The sequence below is a fragment of the Taeniopygia guttata genome, chromosome 21 (assembly GCF_048771995.1).
Source record: "Taeniopygia guttata chromosome 21, bTaeGut7.mat, whole genome shotgun sequence".
In the NCBI taxonomy this organism is placed as follows: Eukaryota; Metazoa; Chordata; class Aves; order Passeriformes; family Estrildidae; genus Taeniopygia; species Taeniopygia guttata.
In genome coordinates, this window is record NC_133046.1 from 6552279 (window position 1) to 6568987 (window position 16709).

The 16709-nt window shown below is 50.6% G+C and overlaps 2 protein-coding genes across 5 annotated transcripts in view; both read right to left on the minus strand.

The window, feature by feature from the left end:
• The window catches only part of UBR4 (ubiquitin protein ligase E3 component n-recognin 4), an 88054-nt gene extending 86569 nt beyond the window's left edge, over positions 1 to 1485 (minus strand). For all 3 annotated transcript variants that reach the window (XM_030289323.4, XM_030289322.4, XM_041720443.2), the window contains exon 1: positions 1289 to 1485. In XM_030289323.4, coding sequence (XP_030145183.4) covers positions 1289 to 1419 — 131 coding nt within the window. In that variant the 5' untranslated portion in view covers positions 1420 to 1485. The remainder of the gene's footprint in view (positions 1 to 1288) is intronic.
• A 626-nt stretch (positions 1486 to 2111) lies between these two features.
• Positions 2112 to 16706, minus strand: EMC1 (ER membrane protein complex subunit 1). 2 transcript variants are annotated; one of them, XM_030289335.4, is made up of 24 exons: positions 16549 to 16706; positions 16350 to 16474; positions 14584 to 14649; positions 13952 to 14045; positions 13216 to 13344; positions 12960 to 13086; positions 12488 to 12637; positions 11052 to 11219; positions 10659 to 10730; positions 10175 to 10234; positions 9847 to 9969; positions 9525 to 9621; positions 8724 to 8840; positions 8391 to 8399; positions 7714 to 7913; positions 7311 to 7460; positions 6822 to 6983; positions 6461 to 6580; positions 6110 to 6247; positions 5599 to 5772; positions 4832 to 5042; positions 3881 to 3965; positions 3263 to 3392; positions 2112 to 3069 (listed from the first exon to the last, which is right to left on the minus strand). In XM_030289335.4, exons 1-24 carry the CDS (start codon positions 16653 to 16655, stop codon positions 2890 to 2892), a joined length of 2994 nt encoding a protein of 997 aa, XP_030145195.4. In that variant the 5' UTR covers positions 16656 to 16706; the 3' UTR covers positions 2112 to 2889. The 2 variants fall into 2 exon arrangements, with proteins under 2 accessions (XP_030145195.4, XP_030145196.4); XM_030289336.4 differs by lacking the exon at positions 8391 to 8399.
• Between the last annotated feature and the right edge of the window lie 3 nt (positions 16707 to 16709).

The following is a 16709-nucleotide window of genomic DNA, read 5'->3' on the forward strand; positions in this document are numbered from 1 at the left end:
TAACACTGTCAAGAGCTTAACAACTGCCTCCTAAAAATAACTTGAACACATAAAAGATTTTCTGTGAGAAATCTAAAGATAGATTCTTGTCCAGCACAGAAGAGCACAGCTCCAGACACGAACAAGTTGTATTTATTCCTTTGTCATTTAGCACACCACACCAAGGCATGAAACAAAAAATACCATCCTGCATGAGCCCAAGTCCTGCCAGACCACCAGACACGCAGCTCCAACCCCAGGCAGTGCTGCTGGAAGGAAACAACCTGCTGTCTCAATGGAAAACAGAATCAACATTGCCTCTACAGGAGGAAACAGCCCTCTCCCAGAACTCAAGTGGATCCACTCGAGTCTCCCTGGGATACTCTGATGGAACACTCCACTAATGAACTTTAGGCACAGGGACAGCAGAGCTGCTCGGGGAAAAGTGACACTGGAATGGTCCCTAAAACAAAGCGTGGCCAAAAACTGCCCAAATCCATCAAGACCGAGGGTGCAGCTCCCGGGGGAACAGCTGCTCTGTGTGTGCAGGCACTCAACTGCTCCAATTAACTCTTTGAATCTGAAACATTCACTGCACACTCAGACATTCTACATTAAACAAAACACCACAGGGCTTTATTTTATCACCGTCCTCAGTGCACTCTTTATTTTATGTTTCCTAAAAACTTATTGTGGCCGGGGTTATATCTCTGTGACTGAGCATGACGTTGTGGCATTCACATCTCGGGTTTTAGATCATAAAACAAGCTGTAAGTTGAATTAAGTAGCTGCAGTGGGTACTCTCATGCTCTGACTCCAAACTGTGTGGTTAAGACAAGTCAGGTTTGATTTGGTTCTGCTTTATTTCGACTTAAAAGAGGAGAAGCACTGCAGTGATAAAGACTTAGAGGGAAGTCTGGTCCCCCAGAGCCCGGTGAGACAACACTTCCCACGGCCTAACCGGGAGAACTGTGACACGCCTGGACAAAAGCAAAACCACAAGAACAGTCCCGAAGCCTCTCGGCGGGCGCCTGTCCGAGGTGCTGCGGCCGGGCGAGCACCCTCAGCCCGTTATGGGGCCCGAGGGCACCTCCGGGAGCCCCGGGACAAGGGAGGAGCCGGGCACGGAGCTGGGGCTTTGCCCGGGCAGCCGCAGCCCCGCCGTACACCGGGCACCGAGCCCGGCCCCGGCACCGAGCCCCTCACACGCAGCCGGGCCCCCCCTCAGCCGCTCCCGCAGCGGCACCCCCAGCGCTGCCCCTCAGCGGGCGACGCCGAGTGGCGGCAGCCCCCGCCCGCGCTCCCTCACCTCTCGATGACCGAGGCGAGCAGCTGCGGCAGCTCCTTCATGTCAAAGGCCGAGTAGGAGGCGGAGAGCAGCGGCCGCACGGCCACGTCCCAGCCGGGCCCGGCCGCGGCCCCCGCGCCGCCCGCCGCCATCTTGGGCTGCGCTGGGCCGGGCCCGCGGCGCGCACAGCGCCCCCTCCCGGCGGGGCGGCGGCCGCGCAACGTCGCGCCGCCCCATTGGCCCGCGGCGCGGGCGCGTGCGCACTGCGTGAGTCAGCAACTTTGGCGCGCGGCGCGCGCGCAGCGCGGGGAAGGCGGGGCTGTGCCCGCGCATGCGCCGTGCGCGCACCCCCCCCCCCCCTCCCCGCGGCCGCCCTGAGGCAGGGAGGGCTCGGAGCGGCCGGGGAATCATAAAAAAAAAACCCCAAAAACGCTGGAACGGCGAAAAAAATCCCCCGCTTCGAGTCCCCCAAAACGCTTAAATAAGGAAACAACCCCCCACCACGTAAATACAAAAAAAAAGCCCACTTAAGTAGCTCAAAACCCACTGAAATAGCTCAATAAAGCCACTTAAACAGCCCCAAAATCCACCTCAGTGGTCCCCAAAAAACACTTTAATGCCCCTCCCCAAGACCCCTTAAATAGCCCCAACCCTCCACCTAAACAGCCCCAAAAAACCCACCCAACCAGCACTGCAAAATCACCTAAGTAACCCCTAAAACACACCTAAACAACACCCCCAAACCCATTTAAACAGCCGCAAATGCCCACTTAAACAGTTCCCAAGCCCCTTAAACAGCCCCCAAACCGCTCAAACAGCCCAAGAAACACTTCAGTAGTCCAAACCCGCTCCCTGCTCCGCAGCTTTATTTTGGGATCTGGACACTGGGGGGTGCAGGGGGGACACGGCCACTCCCGGGGGATAAACAATGCCAAACTGACTTTAACAATTCAAATCCAGTGTTCAGAGCCGAGATCCCGAAGGAAACGCTGAAGGCTCCTCCCCCTGAACCAGCCCGCCTTAACCCCAGCTCTGAACACAAAAAAAAGAAAAAAAAGCACAAAAATTTAGAAACAAATGGGAAGGAACTGATGTTGTCACAATAAATAAAGAATATGGAGAGATATAAGGTTCAAATTCTTCCCACCGCTCTGCAGCTTCATCAGTGGCTCCATGAGGCCGTTTCCCACTGCCAGACACCCAAATCCCAACATTTTTCCTACAGAAATCACCCAAGGTCTCTTCCTCACAGCATGAGCAACCCTCCTCGCTGCCAGATGTGGGGCACAGCCAACAACCCTCCTTGCTGCCAGATGTGGGGCACAGCTGGCAACAAGGGAGAGCCCAGGATGAGCAGGACACATCCTCAGGATTCTCTTCACCAACACCAGGGAGACACCAATTTTGAGGCTTTAAGGGAGATTTGGGACCCTCTTTTTCAGTCAGAACAGCCTAACAAAGTCTCTATTTTTCATCTCTTCCGTTCCTCCACCTGGGAGACGCACGGGCAGTGCGGGTTTTGTTCCTCCAGCAGCTTTTCCTCACAAATATCTTCCAGCCAAATGGAACAGAGGTGTTTGGCTCCATCCCCCGGCAGGGCTGGGATCCAGGCTGGGCCTCCCTCAGCGCCAGGCCCGGTTCAGCAGCTTCACCTGGGCCAGTCTCTTGGTGATCATGGTGGCAAAGACCAGCCCGAAGAGCACGCTGCTGATCAGCACGTAGTCGTAGTCGTCCTTGAGCACATCAAACTGCTTGGAGGGGCACACCCGGGTCTGGAAGATGTCCAGCCCGTAGGCTACAACCTGCAGGGAGGAGATCAGGAGCTGGGGATGCAGCTTGGAGCATAAAACCCCATAAAACCCCAAAATGATTCCCTCAGGGTGACAGTTCCAATGGAAAGGAGCCATGGTTACGCTGCGAGCAGCTGTGTCACAGGGGTTACACAATTCAGATCCACCCCCGAATTCCACACTGAGCCCTTTCCCCTGCTCTCACCAAGCATGTGGACTCGAGGCCAGAGGGGGCTGTGTAAATCCCCCTCATCCTGAAGATGGTCTGGTTGTAGTTGATGAACCTCTCGGCGTGGATCTGCACGTCGGGCGAGTACGGGATCAGGTTCTCCTCCCTGCAAGGCACCACCAGGCATCAAACCCCAGCCAGGCAGCACACTGCAGGTGCCACCACAGGGTCTCCTGGTTATCAAAAGCTAACCTAAACCAGCAGATTTGGGAGCTTTTCCCAGTGCAGGTTCATTAAAAATAAAATTAAATATATCAGCTGTGTCAGGCTAAGCTGAAGTTTTACAAGTGTAACTCTAAAATATCCAGTTCCTCGGACTGCTGCTCCCTGAGAATACAGACACCAGGCTGGTTTATGGACTGACTGCTGTAATACAGACAAGTGCATCCCATCATCATAGACTGGGAACAGAAGCACAGAATCCTTCAGGTTGGGAAAGACCTCCAAGATCACTGAGTCCAACCTCTGACCTGAAGGAACTTCCCTTCATTCCATGCCAAGACTCCTCTGAGTCCAGGCAGAACAAGTTGTTCCTCTTCACCCAAAATTCAGCCCTCTCCAGAGCCCAGAAGAGAGGTTCTCATCCTTCCCTACCTGCTCTGCTCCGTGGGGATCTCCGGGCGCCGAGGGTCCAGCAGAGCCTTGGGAAGGGACAGGATGGCCCCAGAGGGCAGCCCAACTGTGCATTGAAGGAAAAGCATCTCAAAAATCAGAGAATCCCAGAACAGCTGGGCTTGGAAGGGTCTTCTGGGGGTCGCCCAGTCCAAACCCCCTGCCTAGGTAGGATCACCAGGAGCAGATCACTCAGAAATGCATCGAGGTGGGTCTGGAATTTCTCCAGAGAGAGAGACTCCAGACCCGCCCTGGGCACCTGTGGCACTGCTCTGCCACCCCCAAGGAAAAGGGGTGAAACTCACTGGGTTTTAGTTTATGCTCTGGGCACCACTGGAAAGAATCTGGCACCTCATGGCCACTCCTGACAGCATTTTCTGACAGCCAACAGAGACACTCTCCTGCTGCTTATCCCTGCACTCGCAGGAGCCCAGCACAACCCCCAGGTGTGACTTTTTGGCAGCAAAGTGCATTTGGCTGGATTTCAGAGCTGCCCTTTTGTTACAGAATTTCTGCGACAGAGAGCATGATTTATGTCTGGAGTGAGACTTTAGCTACCCAGTCAGATTAGGCTCTGATGGGCGGCTTTGATGGGGCCTTGAAGCCTTTGATGCAGTGAGAATTCAGCTGTGGCGCAATCAGAAATTATGTTAAGGTAACTACAAAGTAATGAGCTATTTGAGTGTGAATTAGAGTAGACCTGCAGTGTGAAAAGCCTGACCACCTTAGGGCAAAGGTAAACAATGTTAACATGCCAATCAGAGTGCCTTTGTAAATTGTAAACTATGCAGAAGTGTATAAAATCTGCCATCTTCTCTGGAATAAAGAGAGAAGGTTGCATTAATCATATTGGTTGGATGTGCATTCTGTCCTGTCCAGCTTTCCCATTTTCTGAGGCCCCTGGCTTCTCCCTTCCCCTGAGCAGGTACTCACTGAGCAGGTGGCGGCTGGTGATGCCCCGCTCGGTGATGGTGGCCTCCATGGCACTGATGGCAGAGGGGAAGATGTAGGATTGCTGCAGGACCTGGGGCAGGATGGGGCGGTCCAGGGAGCTGAAGGCTGTGGCGTTGTACTGCTCCGTGCCCTCGTAGAGCTCCAGCACCGTGAACTCGTTCCGCCGGGCCTTCGTGTTCCAGTACTGGTACTGCAATCAGGAGTTCCAGGAGTATCAGGGAAGGACCCAGGGCAATCACAAAACTGCCTCTATGCAGGCTCAGCAACTGCCCCGATGCCAAAAAGCTTTTTGCTTTTTATACCTTTTCCATATATTTGTAGCTCTGTAGACTATTATTATATAGTTACACATATAGCTCCTTAACTAATTGCAGCACCTTCCTACCCCCCCCCCCCCCTTAGATTTTAGAACAATAGGCAAACCTTGCTGGAATCTTATTTGGTCTTTGCTCTATAGTGAGCCAAGGACATCTCATTTTCTCCATATGTCATAGACACAATAAATAGGGAGCTAGAAGCTGGGGGGGGCTTCAGTGGGGGCAGAACTGAAAGGGGGTATTACTTCATTCACTGTCCCTCTAACTGGATAATTTCTGTTAAGTGTGCTAATTTGTTGAACTTACAAAATTGTCAGTCTTGCATTCCACGTGTATTTTGACATATTTGTACCGTGACTGACCTTCATGACAGGTCACTGCTTTTTATCAGCTCGTGATTTTAGGGGTACCCCCAACCAAGCAGCTTACCACCACCCAGTTCTCAGAGTGCACCATGTGCACAGGCCCCTTGGCCTTCTTCTGCACGGAGGAGTGGATGATCCTGCCCGTGACCCCGTCCATGAGGTAGATCCCGATGAAGGTGCGCTCGTGGTGCGTGTCCGTGCTCTCGGTCACCACGGCCAGCAGGTTGGGGTTCAGGGACTAGGGACGAAGGAGAAACAGCTGAGACACCCTGTCAGTGCCACAAACACCTCCTTCCTGCTCTTCATCTGCCACTGGGCATATTGCAAACAAATCACCTCAAGAAATCAAGCTGTTATTTCCACAATATCAGACTGTGACTGACTTAACTGCTGCATGAAAACATTTTCGAAAATAAACCTCCAAAATGAGTGTTCTTCCACAGAGGCACCAATGCCTGTAAAGAAAAGCTGGCACCACAGGGCAGCTCATCCCAGTGCAGCAGCAGGGAATGGCACTGGGATCTTCCCACAGGATAACCCCTCAACAAAAAGCCAACACAGAGCTGCAGCAGCACCTTGTAGAGGACGCTGCGGTCGCCCATCACGCGGCCCTGGGAGTGCACGTGCTCGTTGGACCTCTTCCCTTTGACAGCCACAATCCTCTGCACCTCTGTGGGGATGGCCACCTCCCAGATCTCCTCTGTGCTCAGGTCCTGCAGGGAAAAAGCATGTGGGAGCTTGGATCTCGTCTTCCAAGGACACCAGCTCCACCAGCAGGATGCAGATTCCCTTGCTTTGGGATTTCCCAAGTTTCTTTGGTGTGTTTTGAGGCAGAACGTTTTGGTTCTGAGCAAAGCTCCATGAAGGGAACTGAGATCTGCCACTGTCGCCAGGGCATTCAGGAAGTCCAATGGGCCTTCCCATACCTTTTTCAGCCTGAATCCAGAGAGTTTTCCCTGCTCAGCATCAACCAGGTAAAAATAGATGGAATGGGCTATTTCTTCTAACTGGCGAAGGACGTTTTTAGTGGCTGGGAAAGGTGTAACCTGAAAAGGAAGAATTGAAACACAGCTTAAAAACAACTGATACAGACAAAACCATCCCCCCCAGAATGAACCAGAAAGATTATTTCTAATGTGTTTATCAAGATAAGGTCTGTCTTACCAGAATAACCTCATAGTTTTGTGTGAAATGTGGCTCAATGGCATTTTTTTCCATCTTGATCCAAAAGGGAGGGGAATAATTAACCATAATGTGAAGAAAACTGCCTCCAGGCAAGAAAGTTACCTTGTACTCATCATCAATCAGGAGCAGCACTTTTGCATAGTCTTGATCCATAATAGGCAGAAGCAAAGTCTGGAGAATGGGACGTTTCAGAACAGGAGGAGCTACTTGGCTTCTCTTCCCAAAGATGGGGTTAAAGACATACAGAAAACTCATCTTGGTTTCCTGAAAAACAGGGCAAGTTTTGCCTCTTGTTTAGGTAGAAAAAAAAAAAAAGTGTTTTTCTAACTGTAACTTGCTGGTGTAGACTGTTCATATCCTGGGTTCAGCTACTCTATCCTGAAAATACTCTGTTTGGACACACACTTTTGTCCAAACATTTATTCATAACAACCACGATCATACCCAGCCTTCTGTGTCTGCTTCCCTCCAGATCTTTCTCCCTTGCCATCCCCACATCAGTGACAACCAGATATGCCCAAGAATATGGTTTTATTGCCCTGTGCAAGGGCAGATTTCCGTGCCCAGTGGAGGGGCAGGAAAGGGCCTCACCTTGTCCTTGACAAGCAGAGTGCACTGGGGAGGGTGGGGGAAATGGGCTGTTGTTCTCTGCACCATCAGCTTGAAGGAGGAGCCTGGTCTCACGTTCCTGAGGTATTGCTTCCATAGGATGGTGCCAGAACTGCTCTCAATGCCAAAAAGCTGAGGAAAAACATGTGGGAAAGCCAAAGTTTAGGAAGACATCTCTCTCATTCAAGCACAGCATCCTCCCGTGTCATATCCCAAAGAAAGCTGAATCTTAGTCCCCCTTTAAAGTCATCACAAACATCCTGTGCATCTTCCATTATTTCTGGGTAAATAATTTCCCAAGCCTGGCTAAAAAACAGGGCTGAGGATTCAGAGCTGAGACTCTTTCCTCCAGCCTAGAAACAGATTCCTGCCCTGGCCTCCTCACCTTGCCCGAGGCAGTGACCATCACCATCATTTTCTGGAGGTTGAACTCATCTCTGGCCAAATTGTCAATGTTAATCTCGTTTTTGATCTGACTCCGGGGTTTCCTGGCATCGTAGAACATCTTCCAGAGGTGGGCAGTCCAGGCTTGCAGCAGGATGAGCTGGGATGAGAGTCGCTTCAGGAACATTCCCAGCAAACCATCTGCAAGTGGCACCACAGTGACACCAGGAGGGAAAACACACCCGTCCCACCCCCGGGCTGAAACTCTGCTGTCAAACACTGCCATGCACAAACCTGGGGAACTCCTTGCCTCCCCTTCTGCACTAAGTTACAAGTGCCATTTCTGTGAGACTCTGGCATTTACCAACCTTTCCCACTCCACACTCATTCCAAAACACGCCCCCATCAACTGAAAGCAAACCTTCATGCAGAGGATTTTGTGTTTCTTCTCACTGTGCCCACCTACTGCTCCCCCACCTCTACAGAAACCCCTCTGCACTCAGAGGAATTAAAAATACTTAAATCTGCCCAATCAGAGTTTGTATTCCACTTCTTAAAGTAACCAAAACACCGGATTTCAACTCTGTTTCAGCCCCTGAGGAGAGCAAGCAGAGGGGACCAGTGGCACCAGGAAGCATTAGGGAGGAGCAGAGCACACTCCATGCAGGATGGGGTTACCTTGGATGGCTGCATCCAGGACAGCAAGGAAAGACAAAAGAAAGCAAAAAAAGCTATTGGAAAAGAGTCTTCCAGAGAGTCACATGAAACATTTAGGAGACATGGCCAAAATCCCTCCTACTGCTGCTGTTTTTTTAATGTTACAATGTAATATATTGATGTCATCTGGATTGGATTGCCAAAGTTTAGATAGAAAAGGGTTTATTTCAGCTCATCTTAATTGGCATCAGTAGAGATTTAAATTAATCTCTCAGCCCAGAGTAAACAGAAAACGATAAACACATTTTTTTAGGAAGGAAAACAAACTCACAGAGGTAATTCTGCTAAACCCACCTGCTTTTTTTCCAAATTCTCCCTCCAACTCAGCCTGTGCACCTGTCAGAGGCAGATCCACCATCTCCAAGCTTACCACCTCTGCCAAAGACTCCTCTCTGCTCCACACAACTTTTCCTGGAAAGAAATAAGAGTAGAATATTGGAAAAATCAACTTAATATATGGGAATTGACTCACTCAATATAAAAGTATCTTTCAGTGCAACTCTGAAATGCAAATCACCTCTAAGTGAAATGTAAAACAGTGTATAAATATCTAATATCATTAAATTCATTATTTCATAAAAGACAAATACTTCATGCAACAGGAGCCACTTCTAGGAAGAAAACCTCAGAATCAGTAAAAGCAATCTGGTTCTTTAAAAGGGTTCCAGTCATTGAGTCAATTTAAAATAAGAGATTCGCAGTGTGAACTCCTAGATTCCTTTAGAGCCCCACAGAATTCATGCTGCTGAGATGGAACTTTCAACCCTTTCTGCAAATCAACATTTTTGCTATGAGGACCTTTCCTGAAAATCTTTGAGGAAGATCTACACCAGAACTTACACTCTCATCCTACGAAAAGAGTTTTGAAATCTGCAGAAACCCCCTGAAATCCAAAGGCTCTGCCCACACAAAACAGGGCAGAATTGTTTGTCCAGGTGAGGATGAAAAGTCTCCTGTGTCCTTCAAGGGACTCAGAAGAGTTAAATCAATTTTTTCAGCTTCCAAGGAAAGTCATGATAAAATACAATCCTTGAGGACACAGAATTTTTCTCCTGGTGACTGTTACAAATGGAGGAAGCTGATTTTGGGAGTCACCTGGCTGCTGGAGGAACATGAGCATGTGGTCTTCTGTCTGCACCAAGGCTCGATAGCCCACAGAATCATCCTTCTTCAGGAAAACTTGGATGTACAGCTGGAAAAAAAAAAACAAAAACCACACAAAAAAAAAAAAAGGCAAGGAAAACAGCGAGATTAACGATCACATAATCTCCTTGAAGACAGTAGAAATCAGGTGAAACCACAGCAAAGTGATGTTGTAATCCCTGGAATGCTTTTCCCCTTGGCTGAAGGACTCCCATCCTGCCAAACCAGGGAAGGGGGAGCACTGCAAGGACTGAAATAACCCCTCCTTGCTCACCTGCTGTGGCTTGGCCCCTCCTTGCTCCAGGCTAAAGGTGATTGTGGTATCCAACAATCTTTGCCCAGTTTCAACCAGGTAGAGGTTTATGTTGTAGGTTTGATTGGAGCAGATTAAGGAATCCTGTAGCAACGAGCAGAAAACAAGGGTTACACCCACACCACACCAAATCCTGCAGCAGAATTCCATGCCCAGCAAAAACTGGGGCTTCAAGACATTTTTAGGCTGTATTAGGTTGTACAGCTGGGGTAAGACTCTGTCATTCTGCTCCTGCAGGTGAAAAAATAAAATGGACTGACAAGAACCTGGGAACAAGTACACCCCATACCTGCCTCCGGGCATCCTCCAGAGTGCTGCCAGCATGGAGGCCATCAGAGCTGCCAGGTTTCTGCAGGGAGCATGAGAGGACATGTAACATGGCTTCAGACACCAGTAAAGTAGAAAATTAGGTTTTCAACTGTCTGACAAGTCTCAGCTTGCCTGTGATATCAGGCAGGAAACAGCTCTGTTCTATTCTGTTTCTGATAAAAATGAAAGTATGTTTGATATCTCCAAGAACTGAAATCCTCTGTGGATCAGGAAAGCAAATTCCTTGTCACATGCTCACCTTCCTGAAACAGGACATTCACTGAGCCAGGCACAGCCTGAGCTGGATGTAATCAAGCCCTGCTTGTCTTATCACTGAAACTTATCAAATCCTCCTCTTCCTCAAGGGGCTTCCCATCCCTGGGCCTGTGAAACACCAGTGGAGCCCACCCCCAGTGCACATCCCCAGAGCTGGGCTGGTGCCAGGGGACAGGAATTGTGCTGACCAGTTCATTCCTGCACGTCAGGACAGCGGCCACCGTCTTCTCCCCGGTTGTTGCAAAACTCACCAGAGCTGCCTGGAAAAGGGAAATAAAATATAGCAAGAAATCATTAAAAACCACCCTCAAGAAACACCCAAACCCCACCAAAAAGCACTTCTGAAGTAAATAAAACCACAGTGGAATTAAAAGCAGATTAAATGTCACAGCCAAATTTTAAATTGTATGGTTTCCCCCAGCTCAAAAATAAGAAAGACCTACTTCTCATAAAGATGGGAACAGTTGACTTGCCACAGGTTTTTGAGCCATGATACCCAGAGTTACTGAGACTTTTAAAACCTGCCAGCTGGCCCAGCAGTGTGAAGGATGTTCAGCTGCACTTGGCCCTGTCTCTGGTACCTGCTGGAAGTCCCGGAGGTGGCTGAGCAGCCCCTGCTTGTACTGCAGCAGGGAGAAGTGGCTTGGGGACAGCTGCAGGAAGAACTGAGTCCGTGAGGCACTGGTCACACTGGGCTGAGTGGCCAAGATCCTGGCCTGGAAGTCATCTGCAAACTCCAGCTCCATGGACTGCAGGGGAGACAAGCACATGTGCTGGGGGAGTCATCCTTCACTGAGACCAACAGCTCCCTCCCCAGCAGCAGTCAGAGATTCCCTGAGTCTGGGGATGGAACAGGAGCAGGGAAGGCTGAGGATCCATTGGAGCAGAGCTCAGAGGGCATCGATCCCGAAGGAAGAACAGAACAAAACCCTTCCCACCCTTCCCTCAATTTACAGAGCACAATCCCCCATCTTCAATCACCCCCCAGCTCACCAACAGACTGGAGAGATGTCACCATAATGGGTCAGGACCGGGCAATAAGTGACATAAGACTCTAACAACATTCACAGAAAGCTAATTCACTCAATAAAGAAACCCAGTGCTTTTTATACTCTAATTTGCTACATGTGGACCTGATTAGTCCTTTAGTTAAAACACCATCACCGTTGGCTAATTAAGAAGCCACCTTTGGCAAACAAACTCATGGGCAATACAGCTTTTTACAAAACACCAGGTGCAGATTGTTTAGAATTCCCTCTCTCCACCTCCCTAATGTTCCCCAGGGATTCTTGTCAGAATCTGAGCTATTGATGATTCTGAGATTGTAGAAAGTCTCTGTCTTTCTGCCCCGTTGCCAAAGCAGAAGCCATAATTGGTCTGTGCTGGTTTCAAGGTTGTTTATTCTGTTTATCTCTAACATGTTCTGCTGCCCTGCCGCAGCTCTGTCCTGCAGGGCAGCGTGTGGGGCTCTGCCCTCAGTGGGATGGTACAAACATTAAATACCACAAACTACCTGTGCTGGATTTACAATAACGTGCCAATATCTGTCACCTACGTTGGACAGTGTGTCCCCAGCCTGAACCAACAGAAAAATGCCAACACCACAGTGAAACATGGAGGGCATGAAGAAGGAGAAAAAGGACAAGGCACACCCAATTCCTCCATCTTGTCCCCTCTGAACCCCTAATCTAGAAACCTAAAATTTTACTTTTGCACCGTGCCACACTTAATTATTACTCATATCAAACACTCAAAGCTTGTAATTCACCCTGTAAGATTGAAAACTCCTCTCCATGTACAGAGATCACAGCCAGTGTCTCTGGGGGCTCTGTCCAGGGGGGTTCCTGACCCCTGCCAGGGTCCCAGACCTGCCAGGGCAGCCAGAGGGAAGCCCTGGATTCCCACAGATTCTGGAAAACTGATCTCGCTTTCTCACTCTCTGACCAGGCTGTCACCACAGGGAACCAGTTCCCACTGGAACCAGACCAGTCAGGCAAGGAGTGACAGCAGTGCTCACCTGCAGGGGGATGTGCCTCATGTCCTGCTCCGTGTCCAGGGCGCAGAGGTGCAGCGAGCGCTCGGCCGCATCCACGCACACCAGCACGGCCTCGCCCACCACGGCACAGGAGCCCTGCAGCTCCCCCAGCCACGGGGCCGCCACCCTCACCTGCAGAGAGACACAGCCAGGGCTCAGCAGCACACAGCCTGCACCCACATGCACACAACAGCAAATTAAGTCGGTTATTTTTAGCCACAACTGAGAAAAACTACCAGTCAGCCTGAGGGTTATGGGGGAATCTTGCCTAACAGCTGCCAGTCAGGTTCAGTTTGGCTTTCAGGGCATTCAGCCATGAAATCCCTGGTGTGGGGGCAATGCCTTGGGGAAAGGGAGGGTTCCCCATGGCACAACACTCGATTTCTCTGCCCACCACAGCACAGGGTTGGAAGCGCATTTGTTCAAATCAAACCCAGCATTTTGGCTCCACTACCTGTCTTGTGATTTCTCCATCTTCTACGTTGAATGTCAGCACGTTCAGGTGGCTCTGGGGAACGATGCCAACCACGTGGATCACTCCAGTGCCACGGGAATACAGCAGCTCGTACTGAGTGCTCTCACTGCAGGACAGGAACAAGCATGAGGCACCATCCTCTCACACTGCAGTTTGCAGAAGCACAAGGCAGGTGCAGCCCCCTTCCCTCTGCCCCGTGCCAGGGGCTCACACCTCTCCCTAGAGGCGTCCTCACCTTTCTGGCAGGTGTTCCACCCACTTCTGGTGCCCGTTGGACAGGTAGTGCAGAGACAGGGCCGCCTTCTTCAGCACTGCCACGTACTTCACCGCCTCAGGGAGCCCCACCAGGGCAGCCCCCTGGAAACTGAGCACAGGCACCAGCAATTAGGGAATTCTTTTCCTATTTTACCCTGGGGAAGGGGCTGGAGCACCAGGAGAGGCTGATGGAGCTGGGAAAGGGGCTCAGCCTGGAGAAAAGGAGGCTCAGGAGGGACCTTGTGGCTCTGCACAGGAGGGGACAGCCCCAGGTCAGGCTGTGCTCCAGGGAACAGGGACAGGAGCAGAAGGAACAGCCTCAGGCTGGGCCAGGGCAGGCTCAGGGTGGACACCAGCAGGAATTTTCCAATGGAAAGGGGGCTCAGGCCTTGGCGGGGGCTGCCCACTGAGGTTTGGAGTCTCCATCCCTGGAGGTGTCCTGGAAATGGCACTCAGTGCTCTGGGCTGGGGACAAGGTGGGGACTGGTCACAGGTTGAACTGGATGGTCTGGGAGGGCTTTTCCAATCTCAGTGACTCTGGGATTCTCCACAAGGTTCAGGCATTCAGAAAGAATTCACCCAAAATTTGTTCTGGAACCTGTACACCTGACTAATCTTTCTCTCCAATGCCAGCCCAGACTGAGTCCCTGACCCATTTTTTCCCTCCCAGAGCAGCCCTACAAGGAGAACCAACCCGTGCAGACAGGAAATCCCACCTGCCAGTGTCCAGGGAGGTCTCCCAGTTCAAGCCCCCGATGTTGGTTTCCCAGGAACGCAGAATCCTCCCAGCACTGGACACGGTGATGGCATCTGGAGAGGAGGGGAGGGGACAAACACAGCGCTGGCACCCACCACGGGCCAACACAGGGATGGGCTCTGCACGTCCAGCCTGTGCCCCAAGGCTGGCTCCACACTCCAGGAGCCCTGCCAGCCCCAGCATGTGCCCCTGTGAGAAACAGCTACTCCCCCTTCAGAATTAAGAAAGGTTTATTAAATCTTATCAAGCATACAACAGAAGAAGGAATAGAGGAAATGTTACAGCGCCAGGAGCAGAGGCTGTGCTCACCCACACAATGGAGGCTTCACCTTTTAACCCTTTAACCCCTCCCAAAGTTCTGTCCATTGACTTGTTCTTCACTGTCCAGAGGTGGAGGTCACTTCCTCAAACCCTGACTGGAGGTCAGATGTCACCACAGTGACAAGCCGACCCTCCCAAACATCCCAACCCCTTGCTAACAACTCGGGGGGTAAAACCATAAATCCATCAATCTTTTCTTACTTTATCTACACGATGTTTGTCTGCTAACTGTGCGAATCAAGCACGGCACCAGCATCTCCCCAGCCTTACCCTGCCCGTGGATCAGCATGGCATCGACGGCTCCTTCAGGGCTGCCCTTGTCCACGTGGCGCCACACTGCAAGAGACAGAGGGGCAGAGGCGGCTGTGCCACACTGGTGCCACCCACACACCCCTCTGCTTGTCAAAAATGCACCTTATCCACTGCCCCTCTGCAAAGTCACAGCACAGCAGCCCTGCTTCAGACACTAATTAACCAAGAATTAATTAACACATCTCCTAAAACTCAGCAGCAATTATTTGGATTCCTGCTTTGCTCCACGTCCCCCTGGAAGCGGAATTTACTGTTTTGCTAGGCTGGGCACAGAGTAAAGCAGGAATAACAGATTTGTGTCCTCTCCTAGAAACTCTTTGGCTACGAGATGGCAGAATTTAAAGTCACCATGAAGTTTCTGTGGAATTCTGAGACGGGAGACTTTCAGAAGCTCATGGGAGATGAAGCAGAGGAGGAGGAAGAGGAGGATGATGACAATGGCAGCAATGAGGACTAACAGTTTGGACACCACACAGCTCTATTTTAAGGACAAAAAGAGGAGGATATTTCCCTTCCCCGGGTGCACCTGGACTGGGATGATCTTTACAGAAAATGACCTAACTATGCTTTTTTTATATTTATATAAATACCTATGTAAAACTTCACACAGTTGTTGCTGCTGCCTGTTAGTGATAGTCTATCCTGTGATCTGAGGAAATGCCAGCTCAAACATGAAAACTGGGTAGGAAGGGTGTAAATGTGATGGAATTTTGATACGGCACAAAGGGAAATATGCTGAGGGTTTGTTATTCTGACACAGAAGGAGATACTTAGCTCAATCCTTGAAATTTTGCCTTATCCCTGAAAGTGTCCAAGGCCAGGCTGGATGGGGCTTGGAGCACCCTGGGATAGTGGAACGTGTCCCTGCCCATGGCAGGGGTGGAACAAGGTGAGATTTAAGGACCATCCAACCCAAACCATCCTGAAATTCTGTGATTCAAAGTCCCCAAGTGCTGCCAAAGATATGACAGGTTGCAGGCACGGATCAGAGATGGGCTCTGCACTAGAAAGAGCTTTTATTCTTGTATGTAATTATTTAAGATTTCACATTCAAGCAGAACAGGGGCCTTCACCTTGTGTGATGTTGGGAAGTGCTGCATTAATCTCTTTTAAGTAGTGCTGTGTTAATATTTTTTTAAGCTGTGTGGTAAATATAGTTTTTAGGTTAAAACATAATATTAAAGTAGAACCCATGTAATGTAAGATACTTTTTGTAACTAGTGCAAGAAATGGAAAAGATAATCGAGAAATTCTTCGCATTATCCTCTCTGGAAAGAGATAACAGCAACAAGACACCAAGACCCAAGAAAATAATTATTGCCTTCTTATTGGGAAGGCTCAGACTTCGAGGGGCCAAGAAAATTGATTTACAAGATGAGGGGGGAAAGGGAAAATTAAGCAGAAACACCCTGGTTTGAAAAAGAATGTCCGAATTATGTATGAGATATATGAATATGCAACAGGCTATTAAGAGGTAATCCTTTGTTAGCAAGGTGTGCTTTGTGGCAGAGTGCAAGAGCACCCGGACGTCCCTAATTCTTTGCTTTTTATTGTCTCTTGTTATCCTAGTTTTCATAACTATATACGTTACTATTAAACTTCTAAAATTTTAGCACAAGCGAACGGGGTTTTTAACAGCGCTCCCAGAGCCAGCCGCCAGACAGGCTCCGACCTGCCGAGCCCTCCCGACCGCACCGGAGCGGCACCCTCGGCCCCGCACTCACGGATTTCGCCGCTCCGGGAGTTCAGGGCGGCCACCACATTCTCCTCGGTAGCCACGACGAGTTTCTTCGAGCCCTGCGAGGCCTCCAGGGAGGCGAACTTGAGCTTGCCCACGTACTGCTGCCTCCTGCAGAGGGAACGGGAGCGCCGCTGAGCTCGGGCCGCGGCGGGAACCCAACGCGGTGAGACCCCGGCGCTCACCAGTCGAACTTGCCCACTTGGTCCTCGTAGACGGCGGCGGCCAAAGGCAGCAGGACCAGGAGAACCGGGCCCAGGAGCGGCAGCGGCGTCCGCGGCCCCGCCGCCATGACAGCGGCCCCGGCGCCCGGGGGGCCTTCTGCGCCGCGGGGCCGCCCGCGCCG

Coding starts and splice junctions, on each gene's coding strand:
- EMC1 (XM_030289335.4), bottom strand. CDS start 16,655: ATGGCGGCGGGGCCGCGGACGCCGCTGCCGCTCCTGGGCCCGGTTCTC. Junction 9,970..10,174: donor TGGAGGATGCCCGGAGGCAG/GTATGGGGTGTA, acceptor TCGTTGCTACAG/GATTCCTTAATCTGCTCCAA. Junction 6,984..7,310: donor CTCTGCTTGTCAAGGACAAG/GTGAGGCCCTTT, acceptor CCTGTTTTTCAG/GAAACCAAGATGAGTTTTCT.